The sequence below is a fragment of the Chiloscyllium plagiosum genome, unplaced genomic scaffold (assembly GCF_037043375.1).
Source record: "Chiloscyllium plagiosum isolate Xiang-an unplaced genomic scaffold, Cpla_swu_hap1 HiC_scaffold_11, whole genome shotgun sequence".
In the NCBI taxonomy this organism is placed as follows: domain Eukaryota; kingdom Metazoa; phylum Chordata; class Chondrichthyes; order Orectolobiformes; family Hemiscylliidae; genus Chiloscyllium; species Chiloscyllium plagiosum.
Genome location: NW_028270149.1, coordinates 53,063,136 through 53,083,564, shown reverse-complemented (window position 1 = coordinate 53,083,564; position 20,429 = coordinate 53,063,136). Strand labels below are relative to the sequence as shown.

Sequence of the window (20,429 nt, the reverse complement as noted above, 5' to 3'; positions counted from 1 at the left end):
GGATCTGATGAGGGTGTTGTGGAGGGAGTGGTCTTTCTGGAATGCTGATAGGGTGGGGAGGGAAATATATCCTTGGTGGTGAGGTCTGCTTGGAGGTTGCGGAAATGACGAAGGATGATACGATGTATATGGAGGTTGGTGGGGTGGTAGGTGAGGACGAGTGAGGTTCTGTCCTGGTGGCGATTGGAGGGGAGGGGTTCAAGGGCGGAGGAGCAGGAAGTGGAGGAGATGCAGTGGAGGGCATTGTCAACCATGTCTGAGGGGAAATTGCTGTCTTTGAAGAAGGAGGCCATCTGGGTTGTTCGGTATTGGAATTGGTCCTCCTGGGAGCAGATGCGGCGAAGGCGAAGGAATTGGGAATATGGGATGGCGTTTTTACAGGGGGCAGGGTGGGAGGAGATGTAATCTAGGTAGCTGTGGGACTCAGTCAGTTTATAGTAAACGTCCGTGTTGAGTCGGTCATCCGAGATAGAAATGGAGAGGTCTAGGAAGGGGAGGGAGGAGTCTGAGATGGTCCAGGTAAATTTGAGGTCGGGGTGGAAGGTGTTAGTAAAGTGGATGAACTGTTCAACCTCCTCATGGGAGCACGAGGTAGCGCCAATACAGTCATCGACGTAGCGGAGGAAAAGGTGGGGGGTTGTGCCAGTGTAGCTGCGGAAGATGGAATGTTCCACATATCCAACGAAGAGGCAGGCATAGCTGGGGCTCATGCGGGTGCCCATGGCTACTCCTTTGGTTTGGAGGAAGTGGGAGGATTGGAAAGAGAAGTTGTTCAGAGTGAGGACCAGTTCAGTCAGTCGAAGAAGGGTGTCAGTGGAAGGGTACTGGTTGGTTCGGCAGGAAAGGAAGAAGTGGAGGGCTTTGAGTCCTTCGTGATGGGGGATGGAGGTGTATAGGGACTGGATGTCCATGGTGAAGATAAGGCGTTGGGGACCGGGGAAACAAAAATCATGGTGGAGGTGGAGGGCGTGGGTTTTCAAATAGTTATGTTATTCTAAATTTGGTTTTCTTTTGTTCATTAATAAATATGTTACATTTTGTTTAAAACTATGTGGTTGAGCTGGATGCATCACTCTTGATACATTCACTTTTCACCTGCAGTTAAGGTCTGGGATGCCTTCTTTAAATGTTTTGAGGGGGTCTGGCTTGGTTCATAACGCTATGACATTCCTTAAAACCTGCTGCTTTGAAAAAAACATTGACTGATCTGCACTAATATCAGCCATGGTCATACTGAATGGAGGATCAGGCTCAAAAAGCTAAATGGCCCACTCTTGTTCATATGTAATATATCATCATGAAGCTTGCTGTCAACTAATATTCCCTAATGATCCTGTGAGCTGTCTTAGGATACATTAGGATGTTAAATGTGTTGCGTAAACAAAAGTTGATGTCATTTACTATGGTTTGGTTTTTCAGGAAATTATGTGTTTAAAAGCACAAGCTTCTCCATTCATTCTCACATTTCAGTGTCTTGTTATTGAGTGACTCAATTCCTGGCTTTCCTTCCAAAATATAGTACTGTCCAATTAAGAATATTAAGAAGAATCTGTCACCTGTATTCCAGACAGAAATCTATATTCTCCTGAAGTCTTTTTACTCTACATTTCCTTTTTTTTTGTTGCTGTTGTTGTCAACAAGTTTCAAAACTGCATTTCCTCAGCACAAGTTTCACTCTCCTGAATATTATAGAGGACCCAACACTCAAAGTTGGAACCTTTGGAACACAACTCTCCAGTGTTCTTTGGTTGGAGCCACAGCTATCAATGTCTTTATTTTCTGCTTGTTAGTCCAAAATTCTACCCATGCTGCTCTGCTTTCTCCAATGCCATGTGCCTGGGCGTTTTTTTCTACTCTGTTACTTCTGATGCAACTTAACAACTATCTTTGAAAAATGCATATATATGTTTATTGCATTACCTCTATCTATCATCAGCCCCTTATTTTAAAAACAAAACATGTTAAGCATTTGTCTTTCGCCTTTGAGAGTAGGATTCAAATCCGGCCGACACAATGAGGTAATAGTCCTCTCTGTCCTCTGGCAGTGAGACATCTATGTGATGCATAAATTGAGTAGATCAATTCAAAACAGCCGAATCTGAGCCAACTCTTCCCCTCTCGATCAGAAAGACCTTAGATAGCTATTGTAAGAAACTGGAATAAAAGTCACACCTACATTTTAACTGGTGCTGTTCTGAGGTTCATGGTGAGTTGACATTTCACTGAGCAAACATGAGGCACTTTTTCCCCTTCACGTATTCTATTTGGTAGGAGCGCCCCCTGTCGGGAAAGCGGAACATGGGGGGTCGGGTTGGATACGTTTTGCGGGCGAAGTTGTTATTTGTAAGGCGCGGTACATTTCCCGCAGGCGACTCAAGTCTATGCAGCTCAAGCAAGTTTTAAAACTATTGGTCCAATGTATTAAACGGGAAACTTATTCAAAGCTGGAAGAAAAAGTAGCGCAAAGCATTCAATGCACAGCCTAAATAAAATAGCAGTTCACCTGTGATAAGCCAACCACTGGATAGTTGTGGATATGGTGGATACAATATGGTTCAACTTGCTTGGTACTCGAAGTATCAAGCTTTCAATGAAATGATATCCTGTGGCCGCAAATTGTACATAAATTATCCAAATAGTAACTAAATCATTTAGCATAGGTAAGGTTTACTGTAATAAACAAAAACAGAAATTGCTGCAGAAACTCAGCAGGTCTGGCAACATCTGTGGAGAGAAAAATAGAGTTCAGTGACTGTTTTCACTGTATATTTTATTTGTAAAATATAAAATTGTTATTCTAGTTTATTCTTCAGATTCCTCAATGAATACCGTTTCTAGGCAAACATTCACCTTGTGTTCTTTTCCATTACGTCAGTAGTCATAATAGTTCGCCCAGACCAGGAAACAAGTCTTTTTGTTTAATGTTATGCAAGGTGGACGGTGAATTACCTTGATCTCCAGGTCACTGGGGTCGTTACTTCCGCATTGTTGACCAAATGCTAAAGTTTTCCCATCCTTTTCAATCATCTCGAAAATACACTTGAAGATCCGGTTCCAATTACTTGTTAATGATTTTGCAACAATCAGTGAAAAATAAGATATATTCCCAACGCCCTTGCCCAATTGTATTTACCAATGTCAATATTTTCCAAGAAAATTCTGAAATAACTGCAGAAGCTAGCGATCAAAATCATTCAAAGACATTTTGATGAATAGGAAAGGTTTGGAGGGATATGAGCCAGGAGTAGGCAGGTGAGACTAGTTTAGTTTGGGATCATGTTCAGAATGGATTGGTTGGACCAAAGTGTCTGTTTCCGTGCTGTATGACTCTATGACTCTATTACTTTCCAATCCACCCCGATGTTATTGGTCACCCAACCCCGCTCACTCGCCATTGTTCCTTATGCTAGCATTGACTTTTCCTCCTGGCGGTGGGCTTAATGGGGACATGATGTGATTCAGCAACTTGAATATCTGGTTTATATCCAATTTCTAACAGTTTCCCTTCTCCAGAATAACCTATAAATGCTGACAGTGGTAACACAGCCAATGAGTCAGAATCAATCGGAGGAAACGTTAACGTTTTGGATTGAAACGATCTCATCTGAGTTTTGTTTTAGTGCATACACTACTGTTTTCCCCAGCCGATGCTGCTCCTCTGTTGCAGACAGCTGTAACACTGTCACACGAACAAAACTGTGATTTTTTTCTCATTTAAATGAAAGCGAAGCTCTACGGTATTGAAAACAAAAACAAAGAGAAACTTAAGTCTGACAATACCAGTGGAGAGAGAGAGAGTGAAAGAGAATTAAAGTTGTAAGTGAACTGTCGTATTAGACTGGCAGTGTTAACTCTCCATAGATACTGCCAACCCAGCGGCTTCTCCCCAGCGCTGTGTTTTTAGTTGTAAGTTCTCTTCATCCCCGCTCGTTTTCCTTGTAGTTCATGTTTAAAACGCTGCCTGAAAGAGCAACGAGAGAAATCACTCTATTGACAATTCTATTTTCCCCGGGAAATATAACGAAGCATCTCAGATGTAACTATGTTTTTTGACAGATTTGTTCTATTTAAAGTGAAAAGGAATCGCCGGGTTGTAAATTGTAAACAATTTTTTTTCTTTTTATCCGTGGTTTTAGAAGCTCTGCTCACAGCGATTTTTTTATACCTTGAAATTTCATGTGCGGCATTAACAGCGTGTATGAAATTTCCAGGTTGACGTTTCCTGCGGTATTTGCATATCCAGTGATACATATTTGGCACTGAAAGGAGGGCGTGGTGAGTTTATATAAAGGATAGCTGGAAGGCAGACACTAGCAGGATCGGAGTGTAACCAATACTGCAACACATACACCCGTTATACAGGCGTGACGCTACAGTATTGAAGAGCTGAGCTCAGGGAGTAAGCTTTTTAATAACCCGTTCCATTTCGCCATCCGGAGATGTCCCAACTGCAAGAAGCCACCGAGACTCTGCATTATTCCGTGGGCATCCTAGCTACATGTGCAGGTAAACGGTGGAAATGAATTGCCGCAGTTAATTTGTAGAAATGCCTTTTTACAGACTTAGTGTATCTTTTTAATATTTTTTTCCTTTCCCTATTGTCTGTCAGGTGCGCTATTGTTGGCTGTGGATCGCTACAGCACAGCGCCGTTGATTCATAACACGGCTCTCGGAATTTTGTTACTTATCGTGGCGGTTCTGGTCGGATATACAGGTATCAGAAACATTGAGAAACATCGTATTATTAAGATCTGTTATAGTTCGTGACATCGCAGTCAACGCATCGTGTCGCTAGTTTGCCCAATACATTGCCAGTGTTCTAGCCCCATCAGCGTGTAGGGCGCGATAATTACAATTTTGTTACAATCCCAACCTTATTCGTTCTCCTGATGCTGGCGTTACTGGCTCGGTCCTAGTATACCCCCATCTTTAATTGCCCTTGAGAAAGTGGTGTCTTCTTGAACCACTGCACTCCTTGCCGATAGGTATACCAGTGCTGGAGGGTGAGAGTTCCTGCATTTTGACTTAGTTTCAGTAAAGGAACCGCAATCTACTTACAAATAAGGATGATGTGTGACTAGGAGGGAAGCTTGCAGGTGGTGACGTTCCCATCTAAGAGCTGCCCTTGATCTTCTAAGTAATAGAGTCATAGAGATGTACAGCACGGAAACAGACCCTTCGGTCCAACTCATCCATGCCGACCAGATATCCCAACCCAATCTAGTCCTGCAGTTTCTGGATGGTATATACTGCCTCCAATGTATCAGTGACACATTACATCCATGACTGAAGAAAGGACAATACCAGATTTATTGATGATTAATGGACTAGATTTAGTGAACAATCTGACTAGATTTGAAATTTTGGAAGTCATAAGAACATAAAAGAGCCAATAACACTCCATTTGGCTCTTCAAGCCTGCTATTTCATTCAACTGCTTATGATTGATCTTCCTATGCATCTGCCATCTTTCTGCATCATCTTCAAAACCCTGAATTTTCTAAAACCTGAAAATCTATTGATCTGTGACTTGAGCCCAATCAGCTACTGAACATTCACAGCTTTCTGGCTACAGAATTCCAAAGATTCACCAGCTTTTCAGTGAAGATATTTTGCCTTATTGCAGCACTGCATAGCTGACACCTCATTCTGAGAGTGTGAACCCATGTGCTAGATTGTTCAACCACGGAAAATATTTTCTCAGTATCTGCCAACTCAAGCTTCTTAAAAATATTATAGTTCAAAGAAATTATTTTTCAGTCTTCTCAATGCCAGACAATGTAGGTGTAGTCTGCTCAATCTCTATTCATTAAACAACATGTTCATCCCAAGAACCAGTCTAGTGAACTTCATTGCCCTCTTTCTAGAAGACCAAACAAACATAGGTGAAGGCCATTTGGCCTCTTTGCCTCACTAGCAATTCTATATGTTTTTGGCTGATCTGACTGTGGCTCAACCCAATTTTACATCTCTTCTTGGTCAAGCAGCTACCTCAGCTTTCAAAATATTCAATGACCCTGCTTTCACTGGCCTTTGGGTTAAAGACTTCCACAGGCAAATTCCCCTTTTTGAGAGAAAAAAACCCTGTCTCCACCTTAAGTGGAAGAATCTTTTATTTTCACCTCTGCACCTACAGAGTTCCAGTTTCTTCTATAAGGGGAACATCATTTCTCCATCTGTCCTGGTATGTTTTCCTCAGATAAGACCACAATTGCACACAGTAGTCCATTCTGACAAATTGAAATAAGACAAACCTTAGAAGGATGAGGTTTGGAATAAAATATTTGATACAATAGACAACCAATATATATCTGTAAAAAGACAATTCTTGTGGTTAAGAAACAAGGTAAACAATTAAGTAAAATACACTTTTCAACTCGAAGAAGTTTTTAAAATACAAGAAAAAGTTCACATTATTCAGTCTGAGTTATAAAAAGCAACAGAGTTGCAAAACAAATCATGATGCAAAAATGGGAATATGAAAAACCTTTCAAAGGGAATGAAAAGTCACAATAGAAATATACTAAGAAATAGTGATGAACTGGAGTGTGGGCCCAGTAAAGATTTACATACATGTTGGTGTGGTCAGAGTGGTAGACATTGTCTCTACAGACTTTATTAAAGCCTTAACAAATTTAACATGATAGAGTGATGAGTAAAGTTAGATTACATGGGATTCAGGGAGAGCTTGTCAATTGGATACAAAATTGGCTTGACATTAGGAGACAGATGGTAGTGGTGAAGAGTTTTTTTGGACTGGAGACATGTGACCAGTGGTGTTCCATTTGGATCGGTGCTGGGTCCAATATTGTTTGTCATTTATATTAATGATTTTGGTGAAAATTTAGGAGGCATGGTTAGTAAGTTTGCAGATGACACCAAAACTGCTGGTATAGTCGATAGTGAAGATTATCTAAGATTCAATAGGAATCTTGTTCAATTGGGCCAATGGACTGAGACAGATGAAATTTAATTTGAATAAATGCAAGATATTGCATTTTGGTAAACTGAACAGTGACGTATCTTATACAGTTAATGGTAGGATCCTAGGTACTGTTGTTGAACAGAGTGACCTAGGGGTTCAGGTACATAGTTCGTTAAAAGTTGCATCACAGTAGACAGGGTGATTAATAAGGGTTAAAATCAACTCTCCACCCTTCAGGCTCTCTGCCTGTACTCCTGATGAAGGGCTTTTGCCTGAAACGTCAACTTTACTGCTCCTCGGATGCTGCCTGAACTGCTGTGCTCTTCCAGCACCACTAATCCAGGGTGATTTATAAGACATTTAGCACACTTGCCTTCGTTATTCAGACCATCGAGTGCAGAAGTTGGGACATCACGTTGAGGTTGTACAGGATGTTGGTGAGTCCACTTTTGGAGTACTTTGTCCAGTTCTGGTTAGCCTGGTATAGGAAGGGTATTATTAAATTAGAAACGGTTCAGAAAAGATTTACCAGAATGTTTTGGGGTTTGAGTTATAAGGAGAGGCCGAATAGGCTAATATTTTTTCTCTTGTGCTTAGGAGGCTGAGAGGTGACCTAATTGAGGTTTATAAAACCATGAGAGGCATACTTAAGATGAATAGAAAAGGTCTTTACCCTAGAGTGGGAGATTTCAAAACTAGGGGCATATTTTTGAGGTGAGAGGAGAAAGATCTAAAAGGGATCTTAAGAGCAATGTTTTGACACAGAGGATGGTTCATATATGGAATGAACTGCCAGAGGAAGTGATAGATGCAGTTACAGTTACAGCATTTTAAAGACATTTGAACAGGTATATGAACAGGAAAGTTTTAGATGGATATGGGCCAAATGCAAGTAAGTGTAGACGAGTTTAGTTTGGAAAACCTGTTCAGCATGGATGAATGGACCAAAGGGCCAGTTTCCATGCTGTATGACTCCATGACTATGTTAACTACAAAAGAGAAAATAGAGTGTAGGAGTTAAAGTTACTTCCGTAGAAACGGAAGCATTGTAAATGGTGTTCCACAGAGATTGTTCATTGCTGAGACTACTATTGTTCACAAATTCATCAACTGTTTGGTCTTGATGCAATTTAAAAATTTACTGACAACACTACATTAGTAAATGTTGTAAATATACAGGAAAAGTGATACAAGATAACATTAATGGCTTGTAAATGGGCACATAATTGGCAAATTATTTCCTGTGCATATAGCGTAAGATGCTTTTGGTAGGAAGAACTAGATGAAGTAGTGTGGAAGTAAACTTGTATGGAGTATAAATGCCAGCATACCCCTATTGCATGGAAAATGGCTTATTGTACATTATATAGTCACTGTCATTCATTTTATGCGTATATGATCATATTCTGCCTCATTTTATTTTGGTTGCTTTTTCTACAGGCATAAGGAAGAATGCAAGTCATGCTGTGTTATTTGTGAACTTGTGTCTGACAGTCTCAGCTCTCTGGTGTGGAACTGGTCTTATTCGCATATTGATTGGGGAGAAAGTCATCCAAGATAATGGGATCAGGAATGCACTAGTCCCTGGTTATTCAGCTTTCACCTTGGGGCTCTTCATCATTGGGGTGATAGGATTAATTCAAAAGGAAATTATCCTTGCTATGATTGCTTTTGCCATCTCTCTCGCTACTGCCCATGAAATTGCTGCATTATATGATCAATCTTTTGGGCATTCTGCCATAGCTTTAAGTTATTTAATTGTTTTCTTTATAGGGCTTTATTTTGGGTTAGGGCGAGTTTCTGTATCCTTAAGTAAAGGAAAAATCATTTTCCCAGGGACATGTCTGCATAAGATTGATACCTATCTAAAACCAGAAACAATTAAAAATGATGTAGTTGTTCTAGGCTACATCACAAATATGCTATCTGCCAGTGTGTTAGGATGTCAGGTTTTGGGTGTAACTACCAATCTGTTTGTTGGCCAAGTCCCCTGGCTATGGACAGCAGCAGTATATCAAATTGTTGGCAGTGTTTTGTCTTATAGAGCCATTGACAGCCTGACTGCTACTTTCTTTGGTTTAACCTCAATATTAAAATTTGCTGAAGGTTATGCTTTTCTTTACAAGCTTTGGCAAGACAATCAACTCTTCTTCCCAGTTCCAGCTCCTACCGTTCTTGCAGTGTTGTTTTTCATTCTGGCTCTGTTTATGGCTAGTAAAAGTCTAGCTGATGGAATTTATGTACTGTTTTTTGTTTCCTATTGTATATCAGTGGCAGCTCACCCAACTGGTTTCTTTCATGGTGGTGCACAAGGTGTCAGTGTAGCTATATTTGTGGCATCTGCTTGCTTAGCTTTCATTTCCCTTTTCAATAGTATTGGATCCATTACTATTCCCACTGGAAAGGGGATCATAAAGGGTTTTCTCATTAGGATGAATGCATTAACACCAAAGTCAGATAACGACACCCACAATCCTTATTTGGGATATTCCAAATACTCAGATGCTGAAATTCTAGCTCATGCCTGTAACGTTGTAGCTGCTTTCGCTATCACTATATCAGTCAATACTTCAACACCTTTAGCCACTGTTGTCCTACCCTGGATTATCATTCCTGGAGGACTTCTTCAGCTTATATGTGGTTCAATTTCTTTTTCTCGTGGTAAAACCTTGGAAAGTTGTGCTTTCATCTTGTATGGCTTAATATGGATAATCTGGGGTTTGACCAGATATGGTGGCCTCTATGGGTCTACTAGGGGGTTTGGTATTGCAGTAGGAATTATTTGCTTCCTGCTTTTTAATGGCTTTGTGGTGATAGGGACTTTGTTTCTTAATGCAGCGTGGTTTGCCTTTTCTCTCAGCTTTCAGCTGATTCTGATCAGCTTTCTTTTGGATGCCATTAATTCAAATCCTTTTGGATATGATATTGGGGTCACCATCATTTTTGGTTTAGTTAGCTTTTACTGCTTTCTGGCCACCCTGTTTAACCAGAGCTTTGAGAGACCTCAGTTGCCATTGGGACGTGCCTGGGCCAGCCTCTGTGGATTTGGACATAGCAACTCCATATGCCCTCATTTGTCTTCCAGAAAAACCAGCTCAGTCAGAAAAATTGCAGGTAAAGTTCATAAAAGTACAAAAAAAAAGTTAAGTACAAATTCAGTCAAATCATTATTGTGTTCATATCAATTAACCTACTTTACAACATTATTTATTTCCATGAAATGTAATTACTCATGTGGATGGCTGTTGCCTGTAACAATTACTTACACTTAACTACCGGACTGTTAGCCTTAAACCTGTTTTACATTTACTGTGTCTTCTGACATGTTGAAATGGATGCAAGTAATGACATAGTAATGTAGAAGTTACTAGGAACAATAAAAGCACCTTCCATAAAGGTACTCTTTTGTGTCTTGAATGTACTGACACTATGTCTGCTTCCTAACTTTCCTTAGTATCTTATTCCAGAGGTCAATTAACTTCTGTACAAATGGCTTGAATATAGGGGCAAATGGAATTTGAATTTGTTAATTATACCAAACTTGTGTCTTGGCAAATTTTAAGGAAGACAGATGACACAGAAATGCACATCGGTTAGAAAGACAGAAATATATGAGATAGATGTTATCGTGTATGTAGAATATGAAATAGTACATTTTGGGAAGGAACAGTAAAACAGAAATGCCACAGATGGTTAATGCTAAAAGGTGAAGTAACAAAGATAACTCAGTATGCAGATAGGTAGATCAGTAAAGATAGGAGAAAAGATAGAAAGTGCTATAGAAAGGTAACCTAAGGGCTGGGTTTTATGTATTGGATATGGAACATAAAAGCAGGCAAGTGGTGTTACATCTCTACAAAATAATATTTAGATTACAACTAAAGTATTCCATGCAGTTATATGCACTCACCATAGGAAACATGGTAGTTTAGGGTGTAGGTTTGCTCGCTGAGCTGTAGGTTTGATATCCAGACGTTTCATTACCTGGCTAGGTAACATCATCAGTGGCGACCTCCAAGTGAAGCGAAGCTGTTGTCTCCTGCTTTCTATTTATATCTTTCTCCTGGATGGGGTTCCTGGGGTTTGTGGTGATGTCATTTCCTGTTCGTTTTCTGAGGGGTTGATAGATGGCATCTAGATCTATGCATTTGTTTATGGCGTTGTGGTTGGAGTGCCAGGCCTCTAGGAATTCTCTGGCATGTCTTTGCTTAGCTTGTCCCAGGATAGATGTGTTGTCCCAGTCGAAATGGTGTTTTTTCATCCGTAGGGCTACGAGGGAGAGAGGGTCATGTCTATTTGTGGCTAGTTGATGTTCTTGTATCCAGGTGGCTAACTTTCTTCCTGTTTGTCCTACGTAGTGTTTGGGGCAGTCCTTGCATTGAATTTTGTAGATGACCTTGGTTTTGTCCATGGGTTGTATTGGGTCTTTTAAGTTTGTTAGTTTTTGTTTGAGACCGCTGCAGAATGCTCCGATAACTAATCAATGACGCCCACCACAGACTCCGAAAATACAATTGGGAAATTGTGCACCAAAACCGTTATTCAAACAAGCAACAAATCAAGAATGGACAGACGCGGTAGAACGAGCCATAAACACCAAACAACGACAAACGCAGATAAAGAAAAATCGGGACCTGAAGAAAAAACTTGACAAACTCACAAAAAAAGACAAAACCGATAACACAGGGACATGGATAAAGAACTTATCAGACTGGACCCTATCAGATACAGAAAAAGCGGTACTAGTAAAAGGATTAAATTTCAATTACCGAGACGGTGACAAGTATTTCCTAGCGGCATTAGAAACCACATTGAAGGACAACAATCTCACAGAAGAAACACAACAAACGATCAGACAGACAGTTGCACCTACTCTGAGCCAAAAGAGGGAAGGAAACAAACTGAACACACAAGAAAAGAAAGCCCTAGAAAACCTCAAAAAAGACAAAAACATCGTTATATTACCTGCAGACAAAGGTCGGCTCACAGTCATCCTGAACAGAAGGACTACATAGAGAAAGCCAAGGCACTACTTGCAGACACCAACACCTACCAACAGGTGGCACTAGATCCAACCCCACAACTAGGAAACAAAATTATATATCTCCTAAGAAAATTACACAATTCCAGACAATTAAACAAGACGAAATTCCAGAAAATGAAACCCGACGGGACCAACACCCCACGATTCTACAGACTACCAAAAATCCATAAACCAGGAACCCCCCTCAGACCCATAGTCTCACTACCTGGAACACCAACTTACAGACTGGCCAAAGAACTACACGCAAGACTGAAATCCTAGTAGGGGAGTCACAGCACTCCATCCACTCCACCCAGGAATTCCTAAAAATCATCAAAAACACCAAAACAGAGGAAGACGAAGCAATGATCTCATTCGACGTAACACCACTATTCACCTCCATCAACATCGACCTGGCAAGGGAAACACTTACCACACTTTTAGAAGAGACCATCACACACACCCCCAACCACCATCAATCACATTACCAACGAAAACATCATGAAGCTATTGGACCTGCGCCTCACCACCCACTTCACTTTCAACAACATAGTCTACAAACAAACCAATGGCACACCCATGGGACCTCTGCTATCAGGATTCCTAGCAGAAGCGGTAATGCAAAGACTAGAACAAACAGCTCTACCAACCATCAAACCAAAAATCTGGGTCCGCTACATAGATGACACCTTTGTCATCATAAAACGAAACAAGATAGAAGAGACATTTAACGTCATTAACAACACCCTCACAGGCATAAAGTTCACCAAGGAGGAAGAAACCAACAACAAACTCGCATTCCTGGACATCACAGTCGAAAGAAAGGACAACGGAGAACTACAAACCTGTGTATACAGAAAACCGACAAATACTGACCAGATACTTAACTACACCAGCAACCATCCCAACACACACAAACGAAGCTGTATCAGAACACTATTCCAATGAGCCACCACATAATGCAGTACAGACGAACTTCGGAAAACAGAGGAGAACCACCTATACAACGTATTCAAGAAGAATGGATACTCAAAAAATACAGTCCGCAGATTCCTCAAGGACAAACCCACGACAAGCAGACCAAACACAGCCAGAAACCCTAACCACCTTACCATACATCAAAGAAGTTTCAGAAATGACAGCCAGACTACTAAGACCCCTCGGAATCCTAGTAGCACACAAACCCACCAACACTCTCAAACAAAAACTAACAAACTTAAAAGACCCAGTACAACCCATGGACAAAACCAATGTCATCTACAAAACTCAATGCAAGGACTGCCACAAACACTATGTAGGACAAGCGGGAAGAAAGTTAGCCACCTGGATACACGAACACCAGCTAGCCACAAAAAGACATGACCCTCTCTCCCTCGTAGCCCTACACACGGAAGAAAAAAACCACCATTTCGACTGGGACAACACATCTATCCTGGGACAGGCTAAGCAAAGACATGCCAGAGAATTCCTAGAGGCCTGGCACTCCAACCACAACGCCATAAACAAATGCATAGATCTAGATGCCATCTATCAACCCCTCAGAAAACGAACAGGAAATGACATCACCACAAACCCCAGGAACCCCATCCAGGAGAAAGATATAAATAGAAAGCAGGAGACAACAGCTTCGCTTCACTTGGAGGTCGCCACTGATGATGTTACCTAGCCAGGTAATGAAACGTCTGGATATCAAACCTACAGCTCAGCGAGCAAACCTACACCCTAAACCTCAACCTGAGTTACAAACCTTCACAAACCTTGCAGAAACATGGTAGTAATTGAAAGGAAACAAGAAAAGTTTATTAAAATAATAAGGTTTTAGTGTGAAGAAAATGTGGAAAATGATGGGTTATCCCATTGAAAAAACTGGGTTAATAGGCAGTTGTAACAGGTTTTGAGACAGGCAGTCGTGAAAAGGTTGCTTTGATTTATTGTCAATTTGATAACCAAGAAACATTGGCTCAGGTGATCATGAGAAGAATGAAGGGGATGTTAGAATTTTCTTTTCCAAAGTGGAATGATGTTACATTAAGTGTATTTGCTGTAACCATATATTTAAAAGATAATAAATATATATTTAAAAAGGAAGAATACGAGGAAAGGACAAACAAATGGAATTAAGTAGATAGTTCCAGTTGAAAAGTGCCCAGTAGTCCTACTTTTATTTTGTCTGATTTCCATTCATTCTCAGCTGCATAATTTTTTACTTGTGCTTTCAACAAGTAATGAATTATCAGAATTAACCTTGTCAATTCCCCTTGTAATCTTACAGTTGCATATTCCAGAAAACAAAATCTCTGGCAATCATATTTTTAAAACTTAATGCTTTCCAAATTTACACAATAAAAACATCACTTTTTTCTGCAGAGATTATGAAAAATGGAGGGACATGTGGTATTCCAACAGACACTGTGTATGTGTTGGTGGCAGCTTGCAACCGTCCAGATGCTGTTGAAAAGGCTTACAAGTATGAATAGTTTTGCTTTGGATGTTCTGTTTTCTTTTGAAGAGTACTAGCGGTTTCAGTTTTTGAGGAAATATCATTACAGTAATGTATCTTGCAAAACAATATACTATATTTGGAAACAGAAAACGGATGTTACGTATGTGGGATGATTTGCTGCTGTTGACTACTAAGATTAGAAGCATGAAATTTCAACTGGATCAAATACAGTTTAGATTTGTTTGTCGATATATTATCTTGTAACATTGCTGCAAATCCCATTACTCATTAGGTCAGTAGTGATACATCTGTAAAACTGGAGTATAGAACTCCACTTTCACATTATGGATTTATGAAATTTGAATTCATCTGGCATAATTTTGTAAGAAGCAAAGTAACAACAACCTGCAGATTTAAAATAAAACCTACATGAAATCCAGTTTTCTATTTATTTGATTCATTTTACTAAACTTTAATGAATTAAATGATATATTCCAAATACAAGTAGCTGCAGCATGCTAACATTTTAAAACTTATAAGAATGGTATTGACAGACACAAATTGGTGAGAGATTTTACTTACCTTTTTATTATCTTCACAGTACAAAGAAACAAGCCAAAGAGAGGCCAATGTCTTTATGGATTTCCAATGTTGCCCAGCTAGAACCAGCAAAACATCTATTGAGTCCTCTACTCTGGGACCTAATGCAGAAAGTTTGGCCTTCATCCATCAGTCTTGTCATCCCCAGAGGTAAGACTGCTTTGCAACATTGCATATCTGCTCATCGTCACTTAATTATTAACCTCATGAACTCTATCCTTTTGCAGTTCTAATAGCATTTAGGAAATCTGTTCTCTCCCAATGTTGCTATTTAGCCAGATTTTGGAGTTTTAATGCAATCTAAGGTGACTCACTAGTTGTGTTTATGGTCTCAGTTTGGGAAAGAGTCTCACTTCTGTTAAGAATTATCCTGTCTGCCAAGGTTAGAATTAAAACATTTCAAATATATATCACAGACTCATGATTATAATTCATCTTCTAAACTTGTGAGTACTCAACGTTGCAACATCGGGTATTTTGTCATAATATAAGTTAAATAAATGTGGAAAAGTAACTATGGTATTAACAAATATTCTTATCATTAAAAGGAGAGTGGTTGAACTTATTTGGACTGCAACATGCAGAAAAATACATTGGAACTCCTCAGAGCATTGCCATAAGAATTCCAGACTGCACTGTTACTACACACCTCATTGATCAGGTAAGATTCCTACCTTTCCAAATAGCTTTTGTGTTGAATATGCAAACTATAATAAGAGTTATTTTGGATTTCTTTATTAACTTTAAGTGATGACAGCATTTACAGAATCTCTATGCTTGTTTCAATGGAAATGTTCTTGACCATGAAACAATGGGTAGCTCGAGTCTTATTAAATGGGCGGCACGGTGGCACAGTGGTTAGCACTGCTGCCTCACAGCGCCAGAGACCCGGGTTCAATTCCCGACTCAGGCGACTGACTGTGTGGAGTTTGCACATTCTCCCCGTGTCTGCGTGGGTTTTCTCCGGGTGCTCCGGTTTCCTCCCACAGTCCAAAGATGTGCAGGTCAGGTGAATTGGCCATGCTAAATTGCCTGTAGTGTTAGGTAAAGGGGTAAATGTACGGGAATGGGTGGGTTACGCTTCGGCGGGTCGGTGTGGACTTGTTGGGCCGAAGGGCCTGTTTCCACACTGTAAGTAATCTAATCTAATCTAATCTAATCTAAATGAAAAATCCGAATGAAGTGCAGATGCCGGAAATCAGAAACAAATATTGCTGGAAAAACTCAGCAGATCTGACAGCATCTGTGGAAAGGAAGCAGAGTTAACATTAATTATTGCTTAGTTTGATGTGGTCATTTTCAAATGGCTTTCAATTTTCATTAAAATACCGTTGAGCTGTCGGCTTCAAATGTGCTAATACTGGACAAATCTGTTATGACACCGTGTCATATAACAAAGTTAGTCAGGTAGAAAAAATGGAGGTACCACGCATGTCTCAGTAAGCGACACACAAATTAATGGATAACAGATGTCTTTGAAATCTATATTAGTCTTTTAAATCCAATTGCTAAAAGAATTAATTGCACACTTAAAGAGATCTCTTGCCACTCATACAATAGTGGTGTGACTGAGCAGGAAGCAAGCATGTCAGTGATGGCACTGCATTCTAATTTACGAGTTCCCTCTTTCCTGTCTGTGGATTCTGAAATCAGCATAGAACAGAAATTGAGAATGTGGTTTCCACTGATTAATGTCCTAACTCATTGCTTTCTGTATGTTCAGGTGGGGCCTATAGCAGTGACATCAGCAAACCCAACTGGAGAAGCAGACACCACTCACCACAATCAAGTCTATGCCAAACTTGGCAACAAGGTCCTATTTGTTTACAACTTATTCTTTGACTTCAGAAAATAATTAACATTTAAAATTACAGCTTTTACTCAAAAAAGTTGTTTATCCATGGTACAGGTTGATGCTGTATTGTGTGATGGTCCTTCACCAGAAAACATTGCCTCTACAGTTGTGGATTGCACCAAGATAGAGACAGGAACACTGGGTTTCTTTAGAGTTGGTCTTGTGCCCAAATCACAGGTATAATTATAAATACTATCTGCTGCATTGATGTATCACATTTGTTCTCTGAAATCTGCTTTTAAGTGATTGTCCTAAAATGGGGATTTGTTTAATAATAAAACTGAAAGGTTTGCAAATTAATTACAGATGAAGAACACATTTGACTCCATTTAACTTATTCATCCAGAAAGACTCTGAAATTAACCTTCTTTTCCTACCCCCCCCCACCCAAAATCTCACACTATTTTATGATCAAATTGATTATTAAATGCTTCCAGGAATTTTGTTCTCATCATTCTATTTCATGCATTCATCAATAGATCAAAAGAACTTCTGAATAACTGTCTGATATTTGTTGCTTACTAATCTGAATATTTTCATAATTCAATGTAATTTTGTAGGTTCACTTGTCCCATCTTCGTTATTGCCTTATGATCGCCCCGCCAGTAGAAGTAGAAATGTCTTCCAGCAATTCTTCCTAGCTGATTTCCTTAACATTGAAATTGGCCTTGTGGTCCTGGAGTCTTCTGAAAGTCTCCATTTAAATTCAAGGATTCAAAGGAGTTCAATAAAACTAAGTAAAATTGTAACAGTGGAAAGTTAAACAACAAAATATATTGCCTAAGTCACCTACCTTCAAGGAGATCTCTCTCGGAACACCTACAGCTATCAGACCCTGACTGTAAACCCCGCATGCCCCACCCCCAACCCCCCAAGGAGCTGACATTCACTCTATCTCCCACCTCCAGTACAGCCAACCTGATTCACCCCAAAATGGACAGACCCTTTCCTGAAGGACCTGATAAGATGACCCCTCCACTTGCACCTCCACTGTCCCACTAGAATCAACCTCATCCAAGACAGTCCCCCTTCCCTGCCCAACCTGACCACCCCACCACTGCTGGACACAAACTGTCCAGATGCAACAATGTCACCTGTCCTTCTCACATCCTGCCAGACTCAATTTCTCCTTCCCCTACCTATGCTAAATACTGGATCACTTACATTGCCACATTACATTCTGGCTCTCTACTGACCTGGCATCCTACTACATTCCCATTGGCACCACTCTCATCTGGCACTCTTTCCCTTGCCTAGCTGGCACCCTAGCCCCACCTCATCCAGCATCCTATTCCTTAACCAGCTGACACCCTGCCCAGCTTGAAAATTCTTCACCTGGCACCATACCCAGCTGGCATCCTACTAAACTGGCACCATATTCCTCCTGTTCATATGGTTTACTAAATTTGGCACCCTACCTCAGCCTAAGCTGATATCTTACCCACCTGGCACCCTATGTATTTGGCACTGTACTGCAACCATCTGGCACCCTGTCTTCCCAGCATCCTTACCCTTAGACAGCAGCTGAAAGAACCTTCAATTTCCAGGTCACGGTAGCTGACTGCTGTGTACAAGAGCGTGTTTGCCTTCCTCTGACAGTACCACGCTATGAAAGAACAATAAAAATCAAGGATTTCTGGATTTGTGAGGGAGCCCTGAGTGTAATCTCCTCTCATAAATGCTGAGCTCCCTTCTTTTGTTAAAAAAAAGGCAAAGGTTTAAGTGGCAATATTCATGAGTTTGCCTCTCGTAGGAAATTCCAGTCCATCATTTCAGCCCCGAAAATTCAAACCATGTGTTTTGGGTCAACTTACTAATTTTATTTACATTTTGACTGAAGGTCTTGCAATTGTTTGAAGAAGTGAGGAAGAAACATCTGAAGGGCCAAAACAATAATGGATTCAACGAGGATGAAACAGAATGTAGCACACATCAGCATCCAGAAGTTACAAACGTCTACGATAACATTAACTTCATAAAAGATGACGAAGAGAGCTAGTTGTAATATACAGATACTACTGAAGCAATGTATATATTCTTATTTGTGTTTGCACTTGAATATGCCATTATGAACTCCAACAGCTTTTGAGCAACCACATGATGGGTTCCGTTTTTCTCTTCATTCCTTTCCTGAAGAGCATTAAAAGCACCCAACCATTCTTAGTGGGTCTAGGCAGTGATTGTGAACAAGCTGTTGAACAACAAGGAACCACAGGCTTGTTTGATGTAATCTGACCCTGTCCTTATCTGTCATCCTCATACATGTTTTCCTGTATTTTCCTTCTGAGTATGAAACAGTTCAATTGTGTGAAGACATAAATACTCTGTAGTCAGTGGAAGTAACCACTGGAAGATTTTGTACCTATGGTACAAGAAATGGAAATAAATAAATACTTTTTTTTGTACACTGTGATAAATATGGAAGTTTCTAAATTTATATCTGAATTACTTTATTCTTTGATGTCACTGATTGTCATAGTGTTACTGAATGAAGGAATAGTTTTATTCCCAAGCTATAGTATTCATTGTTGAATTTCAATTTTTTCCCAAGTCGTACAGGGCACAATTACTTTAAAACAAGCATGGTGAAAAGTTAACTGGTTCATGGAGAACAACATTTTAAAACAACAGCTGTGACATTCGCAAATAAATATTTCACCAATACCAGGTACTACAATGTTCAAATATGTTCCAGTAAATTCAGTCCCACAATTAACTAAAGCAGGCAGCTCTGTTGAATGTAGATTTACTTCCACTGTTTGAATGGTCAGCCATCTCTGGAGTACAGTAAAGTTCTGTGAGGTGTTCAGTTCTTTGTTCTTGTCAGGAGATAGACACAACTGAAAGTCAATTTTCAGCAAGTCCATCTGATACAGCAATAGTGAGGTGGCAGCACGTTCATTGTTTCACAGTGAAACCCCCACCTGCATCTGGGAAGAAGTCCCAATTGATAGAGCTGTTAGTTGGTGCATGCACAGCTAAACTGAGTTAACACCTTGCCAGGTGGTAGATTTGCTCCTCTTTAACTGTAAGATCTATAGAATCTGCTTGGTCAAGTGTGAGAAAGGAAAATAACAATGGTCTAATTAGAAAATCTGTTATATTGAAAATGAGGTAATTTATTATACGTTAGCAGCTAGTTTGTTACAAGTTACATTGATATAATAGACATTGTTACAGAGTCAATGAGAAGAACCTGGTTGTTGGGTCTTACTCCTCAAAAATCCAAAGCTGTTCTCCCAACAAGTCCCAAATGATATCATCACAGCAAATGGTACTTAGAGCACTTCTCAGTTTTAATCTTCTCAGATCCATTTACAACATCTTCCCCCATTATTATAATAAATCTATGGAAATAATTACATTTCCCATTGACCTAACTCTTCTCTTACTTTACAAAGTCACTCACAAAGTGAGCTGGAGATTTCATTAATTTCAAGTATATGTTCACTTCAAACTTCTAGTTTGTGTCTCAGAAGAATGTTGTCTTTGAGTCTGTTCCTGACAGTCAGAGGTCTGTAGGCTCCATTAAACTGGAGAACCTGTAATCTCTTAGATCTCCTCTGGATGGATGCTTTCTGTG

General features: G+C 40.0%; 1 protein-coding gene across 1 annotated transcript; it reads left to right on the top strand.

Annotated features, from left to right (window-relative positions):
* Positions 1-4,326: 4,326 nt before the first annotated feature.
* On the top strand, positions 4,327-19,263 carry LOC122557214 (uncharacterized). The gene is made up of 9 exons (XM_043704660.2): positions 4,327-4,506; positions 4,610-4,714; positions 8,366-10,039; positions 14,316-14,415; positions 14,993-15,141; positions 15,540-15,652; positions 16,715-16,804; positions 16,901-17,023; positions 18,687-19,263. Exons 1-9 carry the CDS (start codon positions 4,440-4,442, stop codon positions 18,843-18,845), a joined length of 2,580 nt encoding a protein of 859 aa, XP_043560595.2. The 5' UTR covers positions 4,327-4,439; the 3' UTR covers positions 18,846-19,263.
* Positions 19,264-20,429: the final 1,166 nt, after the last annotated feature.

Coding starts and splice junctions, on each gene's coding strand:
- LOC122557214 (XM_043704660.2), top strand. CDS start 4,440: ATGTCCCAACTGCAAGAAGCCACCGAGACTCTGCATTATTCCGTGGGC. Junction 4,507..4,609: donor CATCCTAGCTACATGTGCAG/GTAAACGGTGGA, acceptor ATTGTCTGTCAG/GTGCGCTATTGTTGGCTGTG. Junction 14,416..14,992: donor GCTGTTGAAAAGGCTTACAA/GTATGAATAGTT, acceptor TTATCTTCACAG/TACAAAGAAACAAGCCAAAG.